The sequence below is a fragment of the Pongo abelii genome, chromosome 13, assembly GCF_028885655.2.
Source record: "Pongo abelii isolate AG06213 chromosome 13, NHGRI_mPonAbe1-v2.0_pri, whole genome shotgun sequence".
Classification (NCBI taxonomy): domain Eukaryota; kingdom Metazoa; phylum Chordata; class Mammalia; order Primates; family Hominidae; genus Pongo; species Pongo abelii.
Window position 1 is genome coordinate 61,090,064 of NC_071998.2, and position 26,742 is coordinate 61,116,805.

The following is a 26,742-nucleotide window of genomic DNA, read 5'->3' on the forward strand; positions in this document are numbered from 1 at the left end:
TACCTTTGAGTAAAGCTGTCAGGATAGCTAAATCAATGTCCTGGTGTCCTTCTGATCCCATCCGAAATACCGTAATCTGCAATTTAAGACAAGGTGATCATTAGCAAAGCACTTTTCCCCCAAGAGAAATTAAATCAATGAGACCACATCTGAGCAGAAACTATCTCTATATCTACAAAGTAGATTCTTAACCACAGGGTAAGCACACATAACAAGAATCCGATGAGAGAGCTCTGCAATTTATTAAGAGGGAGACGCCTCAGTAGTTTCCAAACACAGACCACTTATAGTTGCACTGTTTTGGTCATAACCATATACACCCCACTATGGTCTAATGGTCGTGTTCCCCCAAAGTGCATATGTTGAAACCTACTCACCAATGTGATAGCTTTAGGAGGTGGGTCTTTGGGAGGTCATTAGGTGATGATTAGTAGTCATTATAAAATTAGTGCCATTATGAAGGGCCTCTCCCTTTCACCTTCCACCACATGAGGACACAGCTAGAACTGCTGTTTATGAACCACTTGAATCTGTGCTGCCTTGATTTTGGACTTCTGAGCCTCCAGAACTGTATGAAATAAATTTCTGTTGTTTGTAAGCTACCCATTTTATAGTATTTTGTTATAGCAGCCTGAATAGACTAAGACAGCCTGCTCCCCCAATAAAAAAATAAAACTATAATTTTGGGGCCCTTGCTATGAGTCAGGCATAGCAATGCATATTTTAAAATATGTTACCTTCCATTCTTTCTGGTTTTATGTAAATACATAAAATAAATATATGAATTACATAAGGATGGATATATATGACTATGTAATCAAAACATCACTAATGTGAACATTTATATTAGATATAGATGGAGAAATTAATACATCTAAGCTATCCAGTTCCATAACTCCCAAATTGTACAGGACAGCTGGTCACAGAGCCATTTAATAGATTAGAGGATAACTTCAAGCAGAGTAAGTGGGTAGAGTCCATTACAGTGTTGGTGGAGTACATCTGACTTTGTATTTCACCCTAGAACAATGAGATTGTCACAGAGTCCATAGATTGACTGATGTGGACAGAGAGTGGCTGACATAATGGAGTATCATTTTGTACATAAACAACATAGTTATGTGGCCTCAGGCATAACTCTCAACTTCTGGGGCAGTGATAACTGATGGCAGAGAAAGAGGGAAAGAAAAAGTTCCAAACAATGCTTAACAATAATGAAGAGTTTGTTTTCCAAGTCAGAGGAGGCTATAGAAAAAAAGCCAAAATATTGCTTGAATATCCACATTTGAGTTATTATAGTACTCAACTGTTTCATGCCTTGAGCTTATCTCTAGAATGGGATAATAATGGTGCTTATTTATTTCCAACTACATAGGAAGTAAACAATCAGATTTGCTAATCTATAAGTCTAGGTTTTATCACTATGGTAGTGAGAATAGACACACACAACCACAGACTGTTAATTAGTTGCCTTAGAGAACTTCTAGTCCACCACCTAAAGACAAGGTAATTTGTTTAAGGTCACACAATGAGCTAGAAGAACAGCTGTGATTGGAATTGAATAACTCTCACCTTTATAACTTGGGAAAAAATAAGGAGAGGGAAGAATAAGATAATATGAACACTTGACTCTTGTACCTGTTTACATCCTAAGGTCAGAGCCTGGGATGATGGTAAGGCAGAAGTTGCAAATTGAAATGCCTTCACAGATATTTGAACTGAAAACAATTTTTTTTGAGACAAGGTCTTGTTCTGTCACTCAGGCTGGAGTACAGTGGTACGATCATAGCTCACTGCAGCCTCAATCTCCTGGGTTCAAACAATCCTTCCACTTCAGCCTCCTGAGTAGCTGAGACTACAGGCATGTGCCACCATGCCCAGCTTTCTTCCTTCCTTTCCTTCCTTTTCTCTCTTTCTCTCTCTCTTCTTTTTTTTTTTTTTTGGTAGAGATGGGGTTTCATTATGTTGCCCAGGCTGGTCCTGAACTCCTGGTCTTGGCCTCCCAAAGTACTGGGATTACAGGTGTGAGCCACCATGTATGGCCCTGATCTAAAAAACTTAAAATATGAAGAGCCAAACAAACTCCATCTATCTGCTGTATTTGAATCATAGGTTATAGTTGTGATCTCTGGTAAGGGCTGTCAGGTAGAGGTGTGTCCCAATTCAATTAAATTTTCCAGAAATCTGCTTCTGCATAACCACAAGTTTGGCCAAGATGCCATCTGGACATTATCCCAAACAGCTATTAATGCCCCCAAAGTTTCTACTTGGAAGTTGAGAGGGAACTATTCTATCCTCTGAACTCAGGAAGGGATTACTGAATTAAGGAGAAAATTTGGGGTCCACTGGAGAAAGAACCAGGGGACAGAGGTGAAATTTTGGCTGGCCCTTTAAGTCAACTCTTTAAGCCAGGGCTGGCTATGGTCTGAAAGATATTATCATGTATCATGTACTTAGCTGGCAGCAAGCTGAGGACACTCAGGATAACATCAGAGTTCATTGTTTAGAATTAAGAAATTAGGCATCAAATGGAATTCCTTAACCATCTGACTTGTTCTGCTGATGACTAAAATTTTGCTTCATAAAGATCACATTTCAGATGGAAATTCTTCTGAGGCAACAAATAGATAACATTAAATTTACCCTGAAATACAAGATTATCAGGTTTTCCTAGCAACAGATTTAGGTTTGAGGTTGAGGAAAGGAAGATGGATAAATGCAGTGTTTCTATAGGGTTTCTGAGGAATGGGCCTTGGAATATTTTGGTACAACAGGGCTTCACAGTTTTTCTGGAAAACCGATGTGGGGGCAATGATTGCACACCTGTTCATGCCCCATCCTTGTGCTGGTTTGAGAACCCAAGGACCTGGGAGTGACCCAGGGTGTGGGAGGAAGGATGCCTTAAAAAGAGGAAAAGAGAGGACCAAGGGGAGGCTGGAGGCTCCAAAGACAAAGTTACATTATAATCTTGCCTGGACTGACCTGAGATATTATGTATTCATCACCACTCCATTTTTATTTTATTTGAAATTTGAATGTTTAAAAATATTAATTATACTTTTTTTATATCTGCTTCAGAAAAAAAAGTAAAGAAAAACTAAGGCCTTCCTTTCCTATCACCCATCAATGTTGGCAGAGATGGAAAAAACAGGTATTCTTAAATATTCTTGGAGGAAATGTGAATTAAAATAGTAGTTTCGGGAGACGGTATGTCGACATAAAATTCCTTGATTTTGATGCATTATTCTTGGCAACACTGGATCTTATTTGCTAATATTTTATTTAGGATTTTTGCAATGATGTTTGTGAGTGAGGTTGGTACCTGTCACCAGTCTTATCTGGTTTGGGTATTAGAGTTATGCTAACTTTCTGAGTTGGGAACGTTTTCCCCTTCATGTAGCAGAATAGTCCCTATAACAAAGGAATTCACCTGCTTCTGGCAGAGTTAGTAGGATGTTTATATGCTGTTTGGTGCCGGACCATTTTTATGGATAGATTGCTGATTATCTTTATAATTTCTTCAACAGTTATTGATCAGTTGAGATTTTCTGCCTCTCCTTGACTCAAGTTCATGTTTTTCCAGATAACCGAGCATTTCATCAACATTTTGCTAATATTTTATTTCATCCTAAATAAAATATTAGCAAATAAGACCCATTGTTGTTAAGAATATCAAAATCAAGAAATTTTATGTTGACATATCAAATCCCAAAATTTCAAATTTTCACATTTATTGTTATTTAGTTGTACATAGAATTCTCTTACTGTTTTAAAATCTCTTTTATATCTAGAATTATACGGCAATTTTTTCATTCCTCTCTATGTTTCACTATATCAAAATCATGGTCATTTCAAAGAATCAGTTTTTCATTGTATTGATCAATATTATTATTATTGTTATTTTCTGAGACAAGGTCTCACTCTGTTGCCCAGGCCAGAGTGCAGTGGCATGATCATAGCTCACTATAACCTTGAACTCCCGGGCTCAAGTGACCCTCCCACCTCAGCCTCCTGAGTAGCTGCGACTACAGTCATGCACCACCACTCTCTGCTAAATTTTTAACTTTCTGTAGAGGTGGGGGTCTCACTATGTTGCCCAGAGCGATCTCAAACTCTTGGACTTAAGCCATCCTCACACCTTGGCCTCTCAAAGTGTTGGGATTACAGGCATGAGCCACCATGCCTGGCCCAATATTATTATATACAGTTTAAAGTATTATCTTTTATCATTATCCATTCATTTCTTCTACTTTTGCTTCCTTAGCTGTTCTTTTCATAGAATCTTAAGTTGACTTCTTAGTCAATTTATTTTGATTCTTTCTTGTTTTCCAATTAATGCATTTAAAATTATGTATCTCACATTTTTTATATGCACTTTGTCATTTTCATTCATTTTTAAATGTATGTAATTTATTTCCTTTTACTAAAAATTGTGTTTTTAATATTACAGTGGATTTATATATATCCTATAAATTACCTAACCATATACATATGTATGTTTATATGGTTAGGTATATGTGTATATATATGGGTATATATGTATGTATATACATATTAATACATATGTACATGTATTAACATATGTAATATATACACATGTGTATATATACACATATATATGTAAAACCACATATATGTGTATATACACATACGTATGTAAAACCACATATGTACATATACATATATACAAATAATGATATATGTGTATATATACATATATATCATAATTTGTTGGCTGTAGAATATTTTATTATATGCAGGTACCATGACTTATTTAGCCAGTCTTCTGCTAATGAACATTTGGATCATTTTAAATCTTTTGCTATTACGAACACCGTTGCAGTGAATATCTGTATATGCACATGGGTGAGTATATATCAGTAAAATAAACTTTGTAGATATGGAATTTCTTGGCCTGTTAGCTACTCTGAGGGGAGTTCTTTAATTTATTATTCTGATTTTACTCTCAGGGCCCTTTCCTGTTCCCTGCCTTTATTTTGATCCTGTATGGTAACTGAAATAACTGTTCATAGTGTATACTTTTCTCCTAGAATAATTTGGAAACCCCTCCCTCCCTCCCTCCCTTCCTTCCTTCCTTCCTGGAAACTCCTTCCTTCCTTCCTCCCTCACTCCCTCCCTCCCTTCATGGAAACTCCTTCCTTCCTTCCTTCCTTCCTTCCCTCCTTCCCTCCCTCTTTCTCTCCCTCCCTCCCTCCATCTTTCCTTTCTTTTCTCTCTCTCTTTCTCTCTCCCTCCCTCCTTCTCTCCCTCCCTCCCTCTTTTTTTTTTTTGAGACAGGGTCTCACTCTGTCTCCCAGGCTGGAGTGCATGATCTTGGCTCACTGCAGCCTCAACCTCCCAAGGCTCAGGTGATCCTTCTGCTTCAGCCTCCTGAATAGCTGGGGCTACAGGTGAACACCACCATGCCCGGCTAATTTTTGTATGTTTTTTAGAGACAGGGTTTCACCTGGGCTCAAGTGATCTGCCCGTCTTGGCCTCCCAAAGTGTTGGGATCATGGGTGTCAGCCACTGCACTGGATCTGAAACACTAGTTTCTATATCTCCTTTAACGTTCCAGAAATTGCTAAAAATTTCTTGTCTCATAATGTGGTATACTTTTCCCTCTCCCTTCATGATGAGCACTTACAGAGTCTGCTTAGGAGATATATATATATTTGTGATTTTGTCTTTTTTCTGTTATTTGAGGATGAGGAGCAGGAAGGGAGATAGGCATATATGCTCATTCTATCAAATCTCACCAATATGAATTTTAATAGAAAAAGATTTTAAATTAGGTAGAAGTAAAAGTTATTAATTTAATCATTTTGTAGGTGATTTAATAAAGTCTGATATTTATTTACTATAAAATTGGTATTTTCAACATGCACTCTAAAACTTTTGGATGTTTGCAACATGTTGGTTGATCTTATCAAAGCACTATGGAATACAGTGAGATTCTTCTTCAAAATCCCAAAAAACTCAACATCAAAACATTTTGTTAAAAACTTTTCCTCCAAATTCAGTTTGATATATTATAACTTCTGCTCTCTTGCGGACAGATTACCTTAGGCTAGAAGGAATTTTGATTTCTCACATTGAAGAGAAGCAAAATCTTTCAAACTGATATGGTCCCCTTTTCTCCATCCCACCAACCTGCCTGCCAACCAGCTTTCCTGTGTATGTGCTTGCTCTCATTTTGTGCCCCCTTAAAAGTCAGAAATCTGCGCATCGTACTTGTCACTCTCACCCTCTTGCATGTAGTTGTTGTGTTATTGGGCATATTAATTGAGTATCTCTTCTGTGCCAGGCACCATTTAGGTGCTGGGAATGGAGCAGTGAACCACACTGACAACAACTCCCTGCCTTCATAGAACCTGCATTCTAGAAAGGGAAGACAGAGCAAAAGTAAGTAAAACATATGATCTGCCAGACAGTGAAAAGTTCTCTGCCACATGGCTTTTTCCTCCTATCTACTTCTCTTTCTCTGTCCTCACTGTCAGCCTTTGTTCAGTCTGTGGCATCTACTATTACAGTCCTTTTTTTGCTAGTCTTCTTGATTCTGGTCCTGTCCATCCCTCCTTTCATTCTAGTCTCTGTGCAGCTGTTCAGGCCATCTTCCATGCCTGATTATATCACTCTCCATATTAGAACGTTTAAAGTGGCCTTCATTCCCTATGACATAAAGCTAAAAATTCTTAGCAGGGCATTCAAAGACTGCTGATGTCACACTCCCAATACTTAAAAAAATTATTTTTATTTCAATAGTTTTTGGAGTACAGGTGGTCTTTGGTTACATGGATAAGTTCTATAGTGGTGATTTCTGAGATTTTAGTGCCCCTGTCATCCGAGCAGTATACACTGTACCCAACATTGTACCCAACCATCCTCCCAACCTTCCCCCACGAATCCCCTTAGTCCATTATATCATACTTATGCCTTTGCATCCTCATAGCTTAGCGCCTACTTATTAGTGAAAACATACAAGACTTGGTTTTCCATCAATCCTTTCTTTGGTCTTATCTCTTGCTGACTGCACTCCCACCATCACAGCATGACCCAATCCCACATACCTGATGCCCTAGTTGTGCTGAGCATCTTGCTCCTGTCAGGATCCTTTATGTTGTTTCTAGCCTATCTGCCTTTGTTCATTCAGTTCCTTGCTGAAATACCCTTCCCTCTGCTTTGTGAACAAACTAGAGGACTTTCAGTAGACATGTGCCATTTAAGAAGCTCTTTTCTATAATGTAACTAGGATCCAACCCTTGCTTTCTCTTCATGCCCCTATGATTCTCTAAGCTTAAGGCATTCCAGGATGCCACTTCCAATCCTGGAAGACATGCTCACATGTCTCTGCACTGAAGAGAAGTTTATTTGCAGTCAGGAGTCCTAGTCCTTGCTCAGTAAGCATTTGTTGAGTGGATGAATTATTACCAAGTGGTTGTGTTTAGGAGACTGGTTTGAAAGAAGCAAACATTAAAAAGGAGTACATTCAACACAAGAATGGTAACATAGCAAAGTGAATGTGGTGTATTAAGCCATTGACCAAGAGTTTGTCACAAGTGTCAAGAGCCAATTTTAACACAAGAGTCTACTGAACACTCTATTATTGTTCAGGGGTCAATCACCTAGTCAAGCATTATGTGATAGAAAGTGGGCTGCCTGAGGTTAGGCATTATTTAAAAAATTTTTGGGGGGGTGGTAATTGCATGGGTAAATGTATATTTTGCTATTATTTAAAACTATTTAAAAGACAACTGACTTATAACAATAATAATACACTGTAGAATTTATAACATATATAAGTAAAATATATTATAACATTAGCATAAAGGCAGGGAAAGGCAATAGAAGGGCACAGTTTTAAGGTTTTTACACTATCGATGAATACTGAAAAGTAGACTGTGAAAAGTTAGTGTTATGCTGTAGGTCCCAAAGCAACAACTACAGTAACCATCACTAAATTACTTAAAAAAAAAAAAACCAACAAGAGAGATGAAGTGAAGTAATAATACTCCAAAAGAAGACAGGGAAAAAGAAGTAACAAAGCACAGATGGAACCAATAAGAGGATGATAGGCAATTTTTTTGAGACTTGGTATGAGTATGACATTTTTGAGCCATAGGCGGCACCAATTTACCCTAAAGCATGTTTCACTAATACATTTGAAACTTTGTTTCTATATAGTTTAAACTTTAAGACTCAAAGCAGGAATATATTATGGAAAAACCAAGCAGAAACGTGGAAATAATTTCATGTTTGAAAAGAGTTTGGTTCATTTTCTGGGAAACAAATAGGCATATTCACCACCTAAATAACAAAACATAGTATATGTGGCTGAGTTAGTCACGGACTTTCCATTTCTAAAACTCAGCAGGTCTTACAGTTAAATAAGATAAGGATATAAAAAATATTGGGACAATGAAATTGACTCACTTTCAAGGTATCTATTAATTAGCTTAATTTGTGATTTATATGTATGCCACGGTGAGCAATGAATCCATGAAAATAGAGATGAAGATGGAGTAGAGCTTTTGAAAATGAAAATAACCATGATATTAGAGTGAAAAGCATCTATACGCTGCAAGGACACTTTGGTTCAATCTATCAAAAATATAAAGGAACACTCTACAATCATTTCATGCTGTGTTAGATATGTAAGAAATGATATCTGAGTTTGACAAATGGTTTGTAACATGTCTGAGAATTTTAGAAATATTCTCATAGCTATACGATAGATAATCAACAAAGAAAGTTCTTATCATCTAAGAATTTAGAACAGTCCGCCTATAATCATGTTAACAATAGGCTTGAGGACACTAAAAATGGTACATCTTCGGCTTTCATAAACTAATCTCTGAAGTGTTTCCTATTTTCCTACTCAGTTTTTTCATAGAATCTGGCAATGTGTTTACCAAGGATAGATGCAGGGAAACAGGAAGAGAATTAGACTCAGTAAGCAATTCAGTTGCTACAATGAAATAACTTTTATTTATTTATTTTTATTTATTTATATTTATTTATTTATTTTTATTGTGCCCACTCCCCCCAACCCCACCTCCAGGGCTAGGGAGGAGCTAATGCAGTGACTTTTAAAAGCCGCCAGTTTAGCATAATGTTTCCTGGATGAATCATCAGTATTTAAAATAATTTGAAATAATGGAGCAATTAATAGAAAACACAAAAATCTATGTTCATCAAGATATGAAATGATACAAGACTCTTGATAGGGATCCAAACAGGATTCCTGATCAGCAATGAAAAGCCTGTAAGCACATACTAGCTTCTGTTTTCTCTTTGGCGTAATTAAAGTTGACTTGGTACAGGGAAGAGAACAATGCCAACTTGATGAATAGAATACTACGCATCTAAAACATATTCGTATTTGATTTTCAGTCTTTGAGAAAAACTTTCTTTGGTTGATGATAAAATTCTTAATGTTAACATTTTGCCAAAGAGACTGACTTCTAGAAATGAACATGATGATTTATATGGAGAAGGGAAGGAAATTGGAGAAAATTAGGAAATGCAAACACACCTGGAACTGAGCAAACAAAAGATCAGTGGAAAGTGAAATGCAAAATTACTACTAGAAAATTAATATCAGATAAGTTCAATTATTTGTCACCAAGTTCCAATAAATTAAATATTGATTTTTCATGTAATATTTTTGAACAAGTCTCACAGTTTTAGGTCGAAGTGGGTGAATTAAAAGTGATGCTAGGGAGATAGATATTGGGTGAAATTGATATGATTCTAGTATGTCTTATAAGACTTTCACGTATGAATTTATACATTAGAAAAACTAAGCGATTATTTGACTTTCAAAAGGATATTTTATTTTACAATGGACTTGTCAGTTTATTTTAAAGGTGCATTACATCTAACTTTAGAAAACATAGTCTGATTTAGGTTACTTTAAGTAGGAGGTTGTCTTATAGATTCAAGCACACTCACAGCACCATTCAACTCCATAATCTCCCAAGGGATCATCGTGGATGAACAACTTGGCAATTAGTGAAGAGTGCCGGAGAACGATAGAGGTTTTGCTTTTGACGCTAATCCCTCATTCCTTTTTTCCCTTATTCCTCCCACCGTCATTTAAGAACACTGGAGTTTGTTTCTCCTCCCAAGAAATGCAATTCAGAGGCTAGAGGTCTACAGGTTCCAACACAGAAAATCATTTCTTTTTTCTTATTATAAAAGCAATGCATACTTATCATTAAAAATTATAGAAAGTTTAGAAAAAGATCAATGAAAAATAATTCCCCAAACCTCAAGTCCTACTCAAAGACACTACTGAGACTACTGAGGATATTTTGGTATGCTTCCTTTTGCATGTCCAAGGGAGAGTATACAGTCATGGGTTCTTAGTTCCTGTTTCTGGTTGGGCCAGTAAAGCCCCCTTCCTCATCCCTCTTTTCCTCTTATCACTAGAGACAGAAACTAAAATCCGTGGCTTCAGGCTGCTAAAAGCCTAAAACAAAACAAAATAGAACAACAAAAACAAAATAAGGTGGGTTGGACACGCTTGTGGGGCTTTCTTTCTTCCCCCCTGCCATAGGCAGAGTTTGTGGGGGGAAGGGGAGAGCATATTTGTGAAATACTAGTTTGTAGTCTCATTTTCTTCTCCATTAACATTATCACCAAGCACTTTTCTGTATTCTTGGGAATTCTTCAAAACATAATTTTTAATGTTTGCAGAGTATTTTTTCCAATAGATGATGTGTTGTAGTTCACTTAATACCCCCATTGCTGGACACTTATAAAGTTTCTAAATGTTTCATATAAATAATAGTGTGATGAACATCTTTATGTATGAGTCCTGTTCTGTATTTAGCATTTAGTTTTAAAAATAACCCCTGGAAGTTTGGGGCTTTTGTCATAAATTGCCTTGTAGCTAGAAATGAGTATTTTAGCAAATAAAAGCAAGTTACAGTAAAAGGAAGCTTGTGTTGTCCTTGTACCAGATTTGCTGTGATGGCACTCCAGTCCCATTAATGAAAGTCCTAGGGAGAGGTGATTGCTCTAAAATGGCACTGCAAAACACAGGCATGTGCATATGTTGAGAATGTAGCCTTTATACTTCGAGGCGGAGGAGCCATGCACAGAATCAGCTCTTATTCCTCTCTATTTGCACTACTACCAACCGCCAGAATGAGTTTAAGCTCTCGCTTCTTGGAAAAGGGGTCCTGAAAAACATATTGACTTTGTCACTCTTTCCGATTTTCACTTTCCTGATTTTTGCTTTAGCACTTCGAATGCTGCATATGGCTTATGCAGTGCAGTGCTGGCTTATATTACTGGAGGAGCAAATGAACTCATTCAGTGAACATGAGGTTTGGGTTTTTTTTTAAGCACATATGACATATCACAGTGAGAAAATTTCAAAATATGGGTCAGTCACTCAACCAAGCCTCCCTGGACCTATGATTGACATACCTTTCATCCTTGAGAGAGCAGTCTTTGATCTTAAGGTGACATGTCAGGAGGACAGGAGAAAGCAGCTCTACTGATTTTGTGATGAGGGCAAAAAAATGGAAACAGGTGAAAATTCTTCATCTAGTAATTCTACAGGAAAAGTTCATTGAGGTTCTCTAGGGGGTTTGAACTAGATGACAACGTGTCATCTACTCTTCCCTGCTTTCAATCCTTTTCCTGGCAATTGATGTTACCTCTTTCATTGATCATAAAACTGTGTAATGTACCTCACTAGATGCTAATGTGACAGATGACCCAGGTCCAGCAATAATATTTCCAGAAGCTTCTTTATATATCTCATGGCCTTGCCTAGCAGAATTCAGAATATTTGTTACCTACCATCTTGTCAGCCAATCAGATGGTTGAAAAAATTAGTAGACATCCCTCTGGGGAGGAACACCCAGAACCAGAGACAGTTCTTCTAGGCCAACACCATATGGATTTCTTATTGGGTTGTAAACATTTTTAGCGCTTTTTTTTTTGACATTTTGTCATATTTTTTCATCATTACAAGATGGAACTATATTTTCTGTACTTCCCTTTCATGTTTGTCAGGACATCAAATACTTCTGTAGCCTGAGCCCTTTTTTAAGAAACTATCACCAGGCGAGAGAGTGTCATGAAGGTATCATAAAGTGCTATAGACAGAGAAGTTTTCTTGCTTCCCTACTCAAACTAGTCCAGTTCCCCTGGTGACAATCTTGACACGTTCCAGTTGGTAGACCAGATGCCCTTGGTTTACCTCTCTGGGGAACTGCCCACCAGGAGGTCATACCACTTGTTATTGGGCCAATCTTACCCTTATCTAACTTGGGTGGGGCAACCCTGAATCAGAACCAGCGAAAGGGAACTTTGAGGGTACAAAGAATAGCCGTTTGGATTTTCTGATTACTTTAGGAAAAGATACATTTTACTTCTTCTTCCCTTCCTGCTCAACTATGAAGAACACTAGAGACCAACATCCTAATGGCAGGGTGTATAAACTCGCTGAGGGTGAGGGATCTGCCTTCTTGCCCCTTTGGCACCTTGCCTGGTGGAGCAGTGGGAGAGAGCTGCTTAAATAATAATCACTTTAGAGCCTCTGAGAGACTCTGCCGTGGAGGTCAGGGGAAATGGTTTGGAAGAAAACATCCATTTCAGCCTGTGTCACTGGTCACTGCCTTTAGTTTCCTGGGTTTTCTTTGTGAGACTGACAGGATGAGGTCCTTTTAGTATGGCAGATGTCCTGTGTTGAAAGGATCTTGGCCTAATCACGTCCCTTTTCTAAACCTTGGTTTTACCATCTGCAAACAAAATAAGTTTGATCAGGTGGTGACTGGAGATCTTTTAAGCTCTAGAAGCCATAGATTTTCTTTCCCCAGGCTCAGAATGGTAGAAAATCAGCATTAGGGCATCTAATAGGCCCTGTCTCCTACTTCATACATTAATTCCTTAACAACATCTAGAGGAAGAGACTTTGGCTTTCATGGATGGTACCATATGAAAATCTTTTTTTTTTTTTTTTTTTTTTTTTGAGACGGAGTCTTGCTCTTTCACCCAGGCTGGAGTGCAGTGGCGCCATCTCGGCTCACTGCAAGCTCCGCCTCCCGGGTTCACGCCATTCTCCTGCCTCAGCCTCCCGAGTAGCTGGGACTACAGGCACCAGCCACCGTGCCCAGCTAATTTTTTGTATTTTTAGTAGAGACGGGGTTTCACCATATTAGCCAGGATGGTCTCAATCTCCTGACTTTGTGATCCACCCGCCTCGGCCTCTCAAAGTGCTGGGATTACAGGTGTGAGCCACCATGCCATTTGCTGTTTTATAGAATCTGTTCATTAGCTTAGGGCAAATTACCATTTTAAAAACGTTCCTGTGTTTTTCGGCTGGACCACGGTACCATGATCTCTATTCTACACCACAAATACCACACTGTTGATGCTCAGCCAGTTAGACTCACCCAGTTCTTATGCCTATGCAGTTAGTTAAGTGTCACATGACAACCCTCCCCCTATTCGGGAAAACCTGTTATTCCTAGGCTGATACTATCTCATCAATGCCTATGGCCCAGGGCAATGCTCAAGCCTTTTACTGCGGACACAGGCACTTTCTTGGACTAGCTCCTGGGTTCTCATCTTCCACAGCTCCCATGCCCCTCCCAACAACCAGATGTATTTTATACTCTGGCTCAGAGAGGACAGATTGTGTACAGAGCATGGACTTTTGAATCATACAGATGCAAAACTGACTCATGCCAGTTAGTAGCGGTATAACCTTAGGCCATCTACTGCACCTCTCTGAGCTTTGGGGTTTCTTCCTCTGTGAAATAAGGATGACTCTATGTCAGAATTATTGCAAAGCTTTGTGTGGGATCATCTTTTTAAGTCACACAGCACAATTTCTAGTAGCTAGCATGGGCTCAGTAACTGCTAATTCGCTTTCCATTGCTGTCCCTGGCGTGTTTCCTGGTCATGCTCTCTCTCCCTTTTTGGCAGCTTTGCCCAGTCTGTTCTCTCTGCTGGTCTGTCTTGTCCCTGAAGCTCTGTCTGGCTATCTGATCCTTGTGCTCTGAGGCACAGTTATCTTCTGCAAGCTTATCTTGGTGCTAATTATGCCTTGCCTGGGTTGGACACCTAGCCTCCGTGCTGCCTCTGAACTATGTGAATATGCCTCTATCACAGTACAAATGATACCAACATTGGTGACAACATTACTAATGGTCACTTATTGTGTACTTACAACATGCTAAACACTGGGCAAGCACTTCACAAACATGACTTCATCCAATCCCACAAAAGTATATTCCTTAGTTACTGTTACTCTTCCCATTTCTCAGCTGATGACCTTGACGCTGGAGAGGTTAGATACCACATGGAGAACCATGCAGGTGGAAAGGCTGAGATACACTAGAGCCCAGACTGCCTGGCTTGAAGGCTCATTCTCCTACTGCTTATCTGCACCCTTTAATGGCCTTTGATTTCTTGGAGGGCAAGGGAAAGAACTTGTTCAAGGGCAGGTACAGCTACTAAGAGACAGGACAGAGACTCACGTACAAGCAAATTGACTCCAGATGCTGCTTGCTTCAAAACTCGCTGTTACTTGGAGAATCAGCTTGAAGAAGGGGCAAGGATCTTCCCCTCCATTCTCTTCTATCTCTACATCCCCTTTACCCAGTAGTATGGCTGGTGCATTTTGGGCACCCAATGAATGTTTGTGGAATAATTCCTCCAATCTCAGTCCAAATCTAGCCTGTACTTTTTAGATGGGGAGTATATCTGACACTGACCACTCCCGATTAGGTTCAGGTTAGTCACAGAAGGAGTTTTAGTTACCCAATGTCTGGGCTGTGGTGCCAGTATGTTTCTGCGTTATTTCCCATCCAGAGACCGATCAGGTTTCCTCCTAATACACATCCTCAGTCTTACCAGTAAAGACCAAACAGGCTCAGTGCTGTCCTGCGACACTCGGATCTTAAAGAGTCAGGACTCACTTTGCTTGTAGCCTTGTAGGCTAATCATAGGCAAAGGAGATACTATCGTTTGGTCAGGAACATTCCCATGTGGTCATAAGAGCCAATATTAAAATAAATTCATGGCCTGAGACAGGGTAAAGAAAGAAAAGTTTCTGGGTTGCTCTGTGGATGTGTGCGCAAACCCGTGTTTGAAGGACATGCAGGGCCAATGCCAGGACATTCTGGAGTTTGTGCTCGACCCAAGATAATCCTAAATTTTGTTTAATATATCTGAAAGCATTTGTAAACAAAGATACGAGGTTATATTTTAACATGATGATTATTGTCATAAACAATGACAAATAAAGAAGAAAATCACAAAGGTCATTTATCAGAAATCAAATCCCCCTAGACCCTTCTCTGCCTGTAAGTCTACCTGCCTGCCAGGCGCTGGGTGCTGTTCTCCTCTCCTTGCTCCTGTGTGTCTGTCCTCAGTCCCACGGGCAGAGAAAATCCCTTGTTTATTTACACAATGCAGGGCCTGGAGATGCTGCTTTTTTTCTGTTCCTTTTTTCAGTTTTCAATTTCAATTTGTGCTTTTTCCATGGCATTTTTCTAGGGCCACTCGAGAAGAATAAGAAGCAAAGCAGCGTCCTTTGTCTTATGAGAAGAATGGAAATACAAAGGGAAACAAAAAGCAGCCCCAGTAGGTTTACCCTGCAAACCAGCTTGACAAATTAAAACTAAAGCTGGTGGGAGAAAGCAAGTCCTCATGTAAAACTGCATTTTCTGATCTGACAATGGAAAAACATGACTTTTCTTTTTAATGGTAAAAGGGACTATTAGTCTAAGGCCCTGTTATATTATCCCCATCTACAAGGAACCTTATTTTGAAAAGTTTTCTATTATTTCAAGCTCAGATGGAATTCAATCAAAGAAAAAACATTTCTGTTTGTCAGCGTTATTATCACTTTGGGTTCCTAAACCCAAATAATCTCTCTCTCTTCCTTGAGCCGGTATGGACACAGAACCGTACATACATTCTATCACTGAATAGTTGAGTTTATTCTCATTATTATTATGCCCATTGCACAAGTCAGAGTTGCTAACTACTCCAGGGTCAAAACTCTGCATAAAAATTGTAGGCTACGATTTGTGGACTATTAACTTTTTTTTTAGAATGACAGTTTAGGAGTGACAGCTTTTCTCCCAAGAGGAGTAATTCTTTCCTCTCTGTTTCTCTTAAGATTGTTTTTACTGTTGCATGTCACATGTAGAAAATAAGTGGACCTCTCTGACTACTTGTTAGGAAGTTTCAAGAAGAGTAATTATCAGTATAATTGTCATTATCAGTAGTTAATACCACTAATGGCATATGGTTCTCCAGCAAATTCTTTTGTCGCCTCCTTTACATTAAATCCAGAATTTAGCCACTTCTCACCGTTCCAGGTCTGGGCTACTATCCTCTCTCCTAGATTACTGCTATAGCCCCATTAAGAAATTTCCTTGTGGCTGGGCTGGCTCACACCTGTAATCCCAGCACTTTGGGAGGCCGAGGCAGGTAGATCACCTGAGGTCAGGAGTTCGAGACCAGCCTGGCCAACATGGCGAAACCCCGTCTCTACTAAAAATACAAAAATTAGCCAGGTGTGGTGGCATCAGCTTGTAGTCCCAGCTACTCAGGAGGCTGCGGAAGGAGGATCACTTGAACCCGGGAGACGGAGGTTGCAGTGAGCTGAGATCGCATCACTGCACTCCAGCTTGGGTGACAGAGCGAGACTCTGTCTCAAAAAAAAAAAAAAAAGAATTTTTCTTGCTTATATCCTTGCCCCTTCTTCAAGCCAGTTCTCCATGTAACAGCAGAGTTTTGGAGCAAGCAGCCTCTGGAGTCAATTTGCTTGTATGTGAGTCTCCGTCCTGTCTCTTACTAGCTGTGTCTGTCCTTGAACAAGTTCTTTGCCATCTCTAAACCTCAAGTTCCTTATCTGAAAAATGGGAGTAATTATACTTCCCATTGGAATTGTTTTCTGTTGAAAGTTAAGTGAGATAATGTACACTAAGTACTTAGCATATAGCCCTGAGGCATGCATGCTAACATTATTATTACCAAATTATACAGTAAAAGCAGGTGAGTTTTAATTTGACACTAGGTCTGCAGCAAGAGAAAGTATAGGTCTTAAACATAGTGATATGGTTTGGATCAGTGTCCCCACCCAAATCTCATGTTCAATTGTAATCCCCAGTGTTGGAGGTGGGTCTGGTGGGAGGTGATTGGATTGTGGGGGCAGAGTTCTCATGAATGGTTTAGCACCATCCCCCCTTGGTACTGTATAGTGAGTGAGTTATCATGAGATCTTTTGTTTAAGTGTGTGGCACTGCTCCCCTCTCTCTCGGTCCTGCTTCTTCCATGCAAGACACCTTCTCCCACTTTGTCTTCTGCCATGAGTAAAAGCTCCGTGAGGCCTCCCCAGAAGCAGATGCTGATATGCTTCCTGTACAGCGTGTGGAACCATGAGCCAATTAAACCTCTGTTCTTTATAAATTACCCAGTCTCAGGTATTTCTTTACAGCAATGCAAGAACGAACTAATACACACAGAAAACATACATCCTCAGCAAAATGATATAATTTGTTTTGTTTCTTTCTCACAGTTAAGGCCTTGTTAAATGACAAATAGTCTATGAAAATCCCCATGCATATTCAGCCTCTATCATTAGCAGCCTAAAAACTGCTTTTGGGGAGAAAGAGATTCAAATATAACCAAAATCAAGAAGCTGTGATAAAAGTCACAAGAAAATTTTTGCTAGGAAAGAATTTAAGGGCTAAGGAGACAAAGGTAATTTCTGGCTGGGATGACACAGTAAGACTTCATGGAGAAGACCAGGATTTGGCCTGGACTTTGTGGATTATACTAGAATTTCAATAGCAAAGTTTGGTGTGGGAAGGTGCTGGAAGAAGAAAATGGTAAGAGAAAATAAGAGAAAAGTGAACATTAAAATCAGAGTGTGCAAATACTCAATTTGCTGGAGGGTTGGGTAAAGAAAAGGCAACTTATAAAATCAAGCTAGAAAGCAAGTCTGGGACAAGCTATGGATGATCTTCAATGATTCACTAAATACTAGGCCTTGAGCCAGGCACTTTATATACATTACCTGGTTTAATCCTCACACCAATCCTGTGAGGCTCAGAGATTGAAGTAGTTACTCAAGATCACTAAGCTGATAAGTAACCGAATCAAGATTTGACCTCAGATCTGGAGCCTCTCTAGGCTTTCTTGCTAAAGTCAAACACTGTTAGAGGTAACTAAATCTTGGGGTAAGGATTGGAGGTGGGGCCCAGCTTCAGGGCAGTTGCACCAGGCTTGAGATGAGATAATAAGGGCCTGGAATAGGGGTGGAGTGTGATTGTGATGCAGGGGCAAAGCAGTGTGTGAGGGACTTCCAAGAAGAATCATAAGGCATGTTGACTTACAAGAATAAAGGGCAGGGAGGCATCAAAGATGACTCCAAGTTCTTCGGCCACAGTGCTGCGAGCATGGGGCTGCTCTTTTGTTTGTTTGTTTGTTTGTTTTTGTGAGACAGAGTCTCGCTGTGTTGCCCAGGCTGGAGTGTAATGGTGTGATCTTGGTTCATTGCAGTCTCCGCCTCCCGGGTTCAAGCGATTCTCCTGCCTCAGACACCCGAGTAGCTTAGACTACAGGCATGTGCCACCATGCCCGGCTAATTTTTGTATTTTTAGTAGAGAAGGGCTTTCACCATGTTGGCCAGGCTGTTCTTGAACTCCTGACCTCAGGTGATCCACCTGCCTCAGCCTCCCAAAGTGCGGGGATTATAGGCGTGAGCCACCGCATCTGGCCAAGGGCTGCTCTTAACAGAAACAGGAAAGCCAGGATGATTTGGGGGAAAGTGACAGGTTTATCAAGAGCTTCCATCCTTTTTGACTCAAAGGTTGAGTATAAGCCCAGGGCAGGACCCTGGAAGATGGTGGAGGCCGGGGCGGGGAGGTGGTGAATCAGACAAAGTTCTACTCTGCAATGGAATCAGAATGAGTAGAGTCTCTACTGCCCCCCTGCCCTGGAAACCTTGCTTTTGTTCTGGTTGGTTAGCAAAAAGACTGTGCTCTTTGTTAAAATGCTATATCGCAGCCTGGAGGAGATTCTAAAGAGTGAGAAAAGAAATGGATTTGGCAAAACTTAGAGGCTGTCAACAGCTTTTTAGATGATAACTGCCATAGAACAATGTGTGTGTATACCAGATGAAAAAAATAGAACCTTTCATCAGAATGTTCTCTTTGGAGAGTAAAACTGGAGAGAAGTTTTATCCACATCCACTTGCCTATCATAGCAATAAGGAACTATGTAGATGTGCACACATGTATGTATATACAATGGTTTTGCGAATCATGTGACTGGGCAATGTTAAACGTGCTAAATATGCTAACCGTTGTCCCAGAAAGCAACTCTGGTACGATTTTACTGTAGAGGGCAGGTTGTCCATTTCCCCAGCAATGACTTTTCCACAAAAAACACTTGGAAAAATGTTCAAATCACATTTACCACTTCAGTCAGATGCTAGCATTTTTTTTTCACATCTCCCCATTATAATGATTGTAGTTCTAGAATGATGCCTATTTTATGTAGAAATATTGAAGAATGAAGTGCTCTATAAAAGTAAATTTTCTAGTCAAGTATGGGTTATCCGTTAATGCCAAATAAGAACAAGTGAATTCTCTTGGATGAAAACGTTTCTAAAAAGGAATAGACACGTCTATCTTCTTAGACAACATTAAGTAGGATGAAAATCCATTATTATCTTCTGTTGTGACTTAGCGATGTTCTCATTGACTGTCAGGGATGATAGGCTATTTGGGCCTCTCTCAATGGTCCCGGACTGCTCACAGGGAGAGTTCACGTGTCTGCTATTTATAGTTTTCTGTCTCAATGGTGTGACTAACTGTCCTCACCACTCTCACTGACGGTGCCTCCCTGATTTCTAATTGCATTGGGCAGGAGCACCCGATCAAAACCAAGCACAGGAGTGGTGGTTTCTGTGGCATTTAATGCCTGTGACTGTGGGGAATTTAGTGCATGGATTGTCTCATATCAATGTCAGGCTTCAAATTAGTCTTTTTTTCCTTTAATTTTCTTATTTTCTGATTCTTGCATATATTCTGGGTAGTTAAGGGATCTGTATTAGGGACCATTTGATAAATTAGGGATTGCCATATTCTTAGCAGGAACATTTTCTAATTGTTTTTATTTGATCTCTTTCTGCTAATCTATACTAGGAAGTTAAGAATTGAACATACCTAGATTCTTAAGGAGAACAGTTGCTAAGTGAAATAAATATAACTGCTTAAGGTAGGAATAGAAGTGAGCTCTTAACAGTAATGAGAGCAACTGCAGTGTCTACCACTCCTCTAAGCATTGTACATGTGTGAGTCTCCATCTTCCCAGTGACCTTCAGTATTATCATTCTTATTCCAGTAGAGTTAACACAGATTTAAAAAGGTAGACTATCTACTGAAAGTCACATGGCTAGAATTCCCATGCTGTGCTAGTCTGTGGCAGGCCTCTCCACTCATTTGGATTTTGTGGAGGGACAGAAGGGGAATGAGTGCAAGCCTCAATGAGGTCAGAGGTAGTATTCCATATTAATATCAATGGTCACTATTTTTGAGCAAGTAAAGAACCTACTGAGAGAACAACAGGTCGAGCAGCAACAGAGCCTGTGTGGTCATCAGAGGGGCCTGCTGGCCCTCGGGGCCACGTTAAGCAGCTGCTTTGTCACTGGAGCCACACTTCCCCTTATTTTGTATAGTTCATTCCTCTACTCAATAGATCCTTGAAAGAAAAGCCCACTAGCTGTGGGAAGAAAAGAACCATGACACTGTCAACTTTCTCTTTGTTCTCTGAAGTACAGAATTCAATCTCCTCTTATTTCCTGGAAAACCATCAATTTACGGACAGGGTAAAAAGAATCTTAGTTATAAAGAAAGAGCCAGGCCTACACTACAGACTTGAACTTGCTCTGTAATCCTTTGGCAAGAGCACCTACTGACTGGGTCACATTATTCAAATGTATTTTATAATTGATCATCATCTCTTTTAAACTTTGCCTTTTCAATAGAGAATTCTCTAAATGCCCACAAGTAGAACTAGCATGGAATAAAGCAAGCTGTTAAAGAAAGTCAAATTCCAAAAAGTTGGCTTGGTAAAATAGCACAAAAAGGTGTATATTTTTAGCTAGAAATTACAAACCTGCTGCATTTAAGTCAGGCAACAGTTGCACAAAGTACAACGTAATTATTTTCTGTCCCCTGCCTGTCTTTGAGTCTGTCACTTTGCTATTCACTTATGGACATCAGTGAGAGATGTTTCTTTCCTTTTTAACCTCTCCCTTGTCAGTCCATTGCAGGAAAGTACTCCTTAGCTTGAAAGTTATGTACAGATAGAGGCATACAAACATTCGAGAAACATTCAAATGCTTAGTCCCTGTCTCATACAAACCCTGCACTTCAGCTATTATGTTTTCTCCTTCTTTATTTCTTCCCACCCTTTCAAATGTATTAACGAAGAGCCTTTAAAGTGTCAGGCATTGTGTGAAGGCCTGGGGAGATTGTGTGTGTGTGTGTGTGTGTGTGTGTGTGTGTGTGTTTGTATACACTGTGCCTGTCTTTAGGATCACTTGTGCCCTTTATCTCAAAATTTTGGACAACTGGGTAGATACTGGGTAGATGAAATTTAATCACCCCTTTTTTACTAAACTTTAAGGACACCATGATTTTTTGTTTCTACACAGTAGGAACTATAGGTAGGTGAAGCTCAAAGTTTATAACCTCAAAAATTTCATCATTACAGCAATTTTATTAGCTAAAAGAGCAAATATAATTTTTAGGTGATAAGTAAGATGTACCTAATAGAGACATTTTTGGAGCCATGGTTATTTAAAATAAAAAAAAATAGGATTTTTTAGCAGCTAAATTTAGCAGTGAGGACAATTACAAAATTAAGTACTACTCAATAGGTCCCTAAAATTCCAAATGAAAAGAAAATTCATGGGTTTATACCAGGTATAATAGACAATTCTAATTCCTTGAAAATAAACGAGGTTTCGTTTTTATTCACTCTTTAGAAAAGAAAAACCTAGCTTTTATTAGGCAGTAGAGTCTGTTTGAGAAAATAACCATTTTAGCGGCTCTTCATAATTATGGTGTCAGTCTAAAAAGCAGCTAATGCCACATTCTAGCCAAATATGAGAATTCCATGGGCTTAAGGCTTGAGACAAGTAAGGCAGTCCCTAAAATAAATTGGGTAACTGGAAGAATAATTCTTTTCCAGAAGGAGAAACATGTGAATGGTAAGCCCTATAATTACTTGGGACATTAACTTATCAATTATCTCATCATCTTTTAAAAACATATATAATTAATTTTTTTAAAAAATAGAGATGGGGTGTCACTATGTTGCTCAGGCTGGTTTTGAACTCCTGGGCTCAAGCGTTCTGCCCTCCTTGGCCTCCCAAAGTGCTGGGATTTCAGGTGAGAGCTGCCGCGCAGGCCCATCTCCTCCTCTTTAAACAAAAGGCTACCCAAAGCATAACTACCACACTGCCAGGGACTAACAAGGAAAACAACCCACAGCCAGAAGCATCCTGGATGCTTTGAAGGAGGGGCAGGCTTGGGGACATTTTCCAAGTTGCTTGGTGTTTAGAACCTATCCATCAGGCTAGTTCAATTCCTCCAAAAATTCCCAGAGGTGAGAGGCAGTCAACAGCTTTGCTGGGCATGACAAGTTTCATTTCAAGGAGTCCAGCTTGTAATTTCAAGCAGACTGCTGTTGTAGGCCCAATCAACTCAGAGTTTCAATTGCTTTTCAAGCATTGCTTCATTGAACACACTCAGCAATCACAGAACCACCCGTGTCAACGTGGCAAGGACTGGGAAAGAACTCACAAATCACTTAACAGAAAAGCATATTTTAGCAGTTTTCTGAAACAATTGTCCTAAACATACCTTTTTACAATGACTGATCCTAACTTTCTGATATGGACTTGGAAAAAAGACATTTCTGGAACTGGTATACAATCAGGGAGGAGCTGGTAATGTACAAATACTGCCTTGTGAAAGAATATTGGATGCTCTTGTTCTCACTCCTACTTCAAATTGTTATTGAGCTTTACCTATGGTTTCTAAAATCATCAGGTTTTAAGAAGTCATTTTACATTTACATTCACACACACTTAAACACACATCAAATACATTTATCACATATACACATTAAACACACACACACACACTGATGATAAAAATGGAATTTCCCAGAATAATCCCTGTTTCAAATATTCTCTCCAGTTTTTAGCTCACATCCAAGACCATCTATTTTAAATTTTTAGCTTCCAAAATATGGTCACTGAATCAAGATGATCCATATTATGACTCTAAGACTGAAATTCAGATTTTGATTCAACAGATATTTTCTTAACACTTTCTTCAGATGTAGGGGTGATATTTCAATGCAATATCTTATGAAATCAGAGGATCTTTATTACATGGAATACAGCATATTTTGTCCTTGATTTTCCTCAGTAACATATAATGGACCTATTGCGATACTCTTGAATGAAACAGTCAATGCATAGACGCTTTTAGAAAAATGGATTTCTGTAAAAATAAAAAATAAACATCATATGTTGAAACTTATGTTTCAACATATAATATTTATTATTTCCTATATAACAATATAATTTTATTATAACATATATTTAATATAATTTAATATAAATAATGATATAAATAATATAATAATGTATAACAATATAATATATCAGGCCACTTAAGTGGCTCTTGCCTTGAGCAAGTCATCTAACTTCTTGTTTTCCTTTTTTTTTTTGAGACAGGGTCTTGCTTTGTCATCCAGGGTGGAATGCAGTGGTGCAATCATAGCTCACTGTAACCTTGAACTCCTGGGCTCAAGCGATCCTCTTGCCTCAGCCTCCCTAGTAGCTGGGACCACAGGCATGCACCTCCATGCCCGGCTAATTAAAACAAAATTATTTGTAGACATGGGGTCTCACTCTGTGGCCCAGGCTGATCTTCAACTCCTGGCCTCAAGTGATCCTCCAGCCTTGGCCTCCCACAGAGCTGGGATTATAGGTGTGAGCCATGGTGCCTGGCTATAACTTCTTGTTTTACAGATGAAAACACTATCTCCTTCATAAATTGTGAGAAAAATAAATTAATATGCACAAAACAGTTTAAAAAGACCCTGGGATATACTTGGAGAAATTGGACTAACTTAATAGATGGGCTTAAAAAGTAACCTGGATAATGAAAGTGTTCAGTAAATGTTGTTGCTATTGCTGTCATTATTTAAAGTCCCAGTTTCCTCATCTGTAACTGAAGGGGTAGATTAAATCTCAATGATCTCTACAGTTTCTTTCCTTTGGTGATGCTCTGTTGCCTGTCCTTTAACTTTCTATGAAGTGACCAACATAGAAGATGAGTTGGTCAGGTTAACATTTAATATAAATGAAAATTTACCCTGAGGTGTTAAGAGCTGATAGCAGAAACAGGAGCATTAGAGTAACTGTTTTGTCTTGTTTTATGCAGATAACTTCCCTGTGTTTGCTTTTTTATAATGCCAAAATGATGAAATGACAATAAGCAGGCAATTTCCTCCAGGGGCTTAAAAACTTGGCCTAGTTTTGAATGTTTTAGGGTCCAGAAGGAGAGAAACCTAGCTCAGCCTTAACAGGAAGCAGAACAGCTTGTCAATTGGTTGTTTTAGCTCCCTGGAGTCTCATTCTGATATGGTAATTTTGTGTTATAAATCTGGGAGAATGTTGGACAGGCTGAGGTCCAGTTATTCCAACAACTGCTACTGTAAATCCTTCATTCCCCCAGTAGTTGCCCTCTTCCTCAAATATCTTTCCATGCAGAGTAAATGCTAGTTATGGGGGCTATAAACTGCTTAAAATTAGGCTTTGGGCTAGAGAGTGTGTCTTCTCCTGTAAAAACAAGCTTTTCCTTGTATTTCCCAGTATTTTGGCTCCAACAAAATCCAAGGGCTATATTTCTTGCTCCCAAATGCATAGAAAAAGTAATTTAAAAAAATTTTAAAAATGTAAATACTAATGAGAGGCAAAGCAGTCAAGAAGATACCATTTCTCTAGGTACCAACAGTTCAAACAATAAAAAGATACTTATTTATCAATAACTTGATTTCAATAATATTTTATAAAATGAACCACTTCTGATCAGATACAGATTTATTGGTAATACTGCTTGCAAAACAATTCAAAAGTAAAAGAAAGACAAAGTGAAATAGAGCTTGTATGAGAGAGAGAATGACAGATTATCCTTGGTGGTTCTAATTGATTTCTGACATTGTCCCCAACATAGCTTTTGTTGCATGTAAAGAATACTCTGTACAGTGGTGGCCCAAGGCCGCTTCAATAATAGTTCGCTGTTTTGTTAGTCAACAGCTGGCTTGTATGTGACCTTGATGTTTGTATTATACCCAGGAAACAGGAGACTTACGATGGGACTTTGACCAGGGCCAGCATTATAACCACATTAATGGAGAATGCAAATTCAAATTGAGGTGGGGCTGGCAGGAGTTCATCATTGAAAGGCTGCATTCATCACAGATGTCAAGTACAGGCTGGGTCTTCATATTTCTTTTTGTCATACAATGACTTCTTCTCCTGTGGCTGTTTCACATGGACTGTGTATTCAGGGGACAAAGCTTCTGCAGTAGGCTTTGAGTAAGGTCAAACTCCATGGTGCCTAAGAGCCTAGGACACTCACTAAAATTGCCCAATAAAATGTCTGGACATTAAATAAATTGTATTATATGAAATTCATGAGTGGGAAGGGCAAGCACTAAGGGTCATTTCTGTATTATGGTATTTAACAATCGCTTCCATTCAAATGCTACAATATTATGCAGTCTGTAGTAGATGTCCATGCACAGCATTCACATTCAACTTTAATATTTAGGAAGGCTTTTGTTAGGCAGACGTGGGAGTGGTATGCTAATCAATATGAACTTTTCTCAAATGTTCTTAATAGGGTAATAACACTGATGCCAGGATAACCTTGAAGTTTATATTTGCCAAGGTAGATATCCTGCAGAAAGAAGTTTTGAGAACTATAGTAGAAATGGAAGAAAAATATATTAATAGCATAGACTTGGGTATCTTTATAACCAGATACCTACTCTTTTCTAAAACCATGGCTAAAAGGGCTTAGGTGCTATTGGTAACTTCCTCCTAGTTTAAAACTCAGCCTAATGTTTTCAGTGGTGGGGAGAGATCTGACTCTGTGAAATAATGAATGGTTCAGCCTTAAAAATATGTTTAGAAATAGCATGAAAAAAATGCAAATATTTTATTGCTAAATGAAAACTTTCACTGTATAGATATATGCAACATGATTACCACTGTGTTCAAAACAACATAAAATAAACCTAAAACCTTATACACAGAAAAAAATACCTTAGAAGAAAATTCAGCAAAGGTCATTGGTGCTTGTGGGGCTGTGGAAGATCTTTTTCCTCTGTTTATATTTTGATAGTTTTAAAATTTTCTATAATAAGCATATTTCTAATTAGTATATATTACTTTCACAATAGAAAAAACCAACTGGATCAAAGCTATACTCAACTTCAAGATGACTGTTTACTGAGAAATGTGAAATTAATATGAAATATGAAAGAAAACTCTTACTATGTAAATGAATCACGGCATCCAAGAAAGATGTGCTGGATGGGAACTAGAGATCATCTAGATTGCATTCTGTCTAATCAGATCATATGAAGGTAAGATTTCTGGGA

The 26,742-nt window shown here is 38.8% G+C and overlaps 1 protein-coding gene across 11 annotated transcripts in view; it reads right to left on the minus strand.

Annotated features, from left to right (window-relative positions):
- The window catches only part of TRPM3 (transient receptor potential cation channel subfamily M member 3), a 585,468-nt gene that overhangs the window by 152,861 nt on the left and 405,865 nt on the right, over positions 1-26,742 (minus strand). For all 11 annotated transcript variants that reach the window (XM_024252051.3, XM_024252058.3, XM_024252049.3 and 8 more), the window contains one exon: positions 4-76. In XM_024252051.3, the coding sequence (XP_024107819.3) occupies positions 4-76 (73 nt within the window). The remainder of the gene's footprint in view (positions 1-3; positions 77-26,742) is intronic.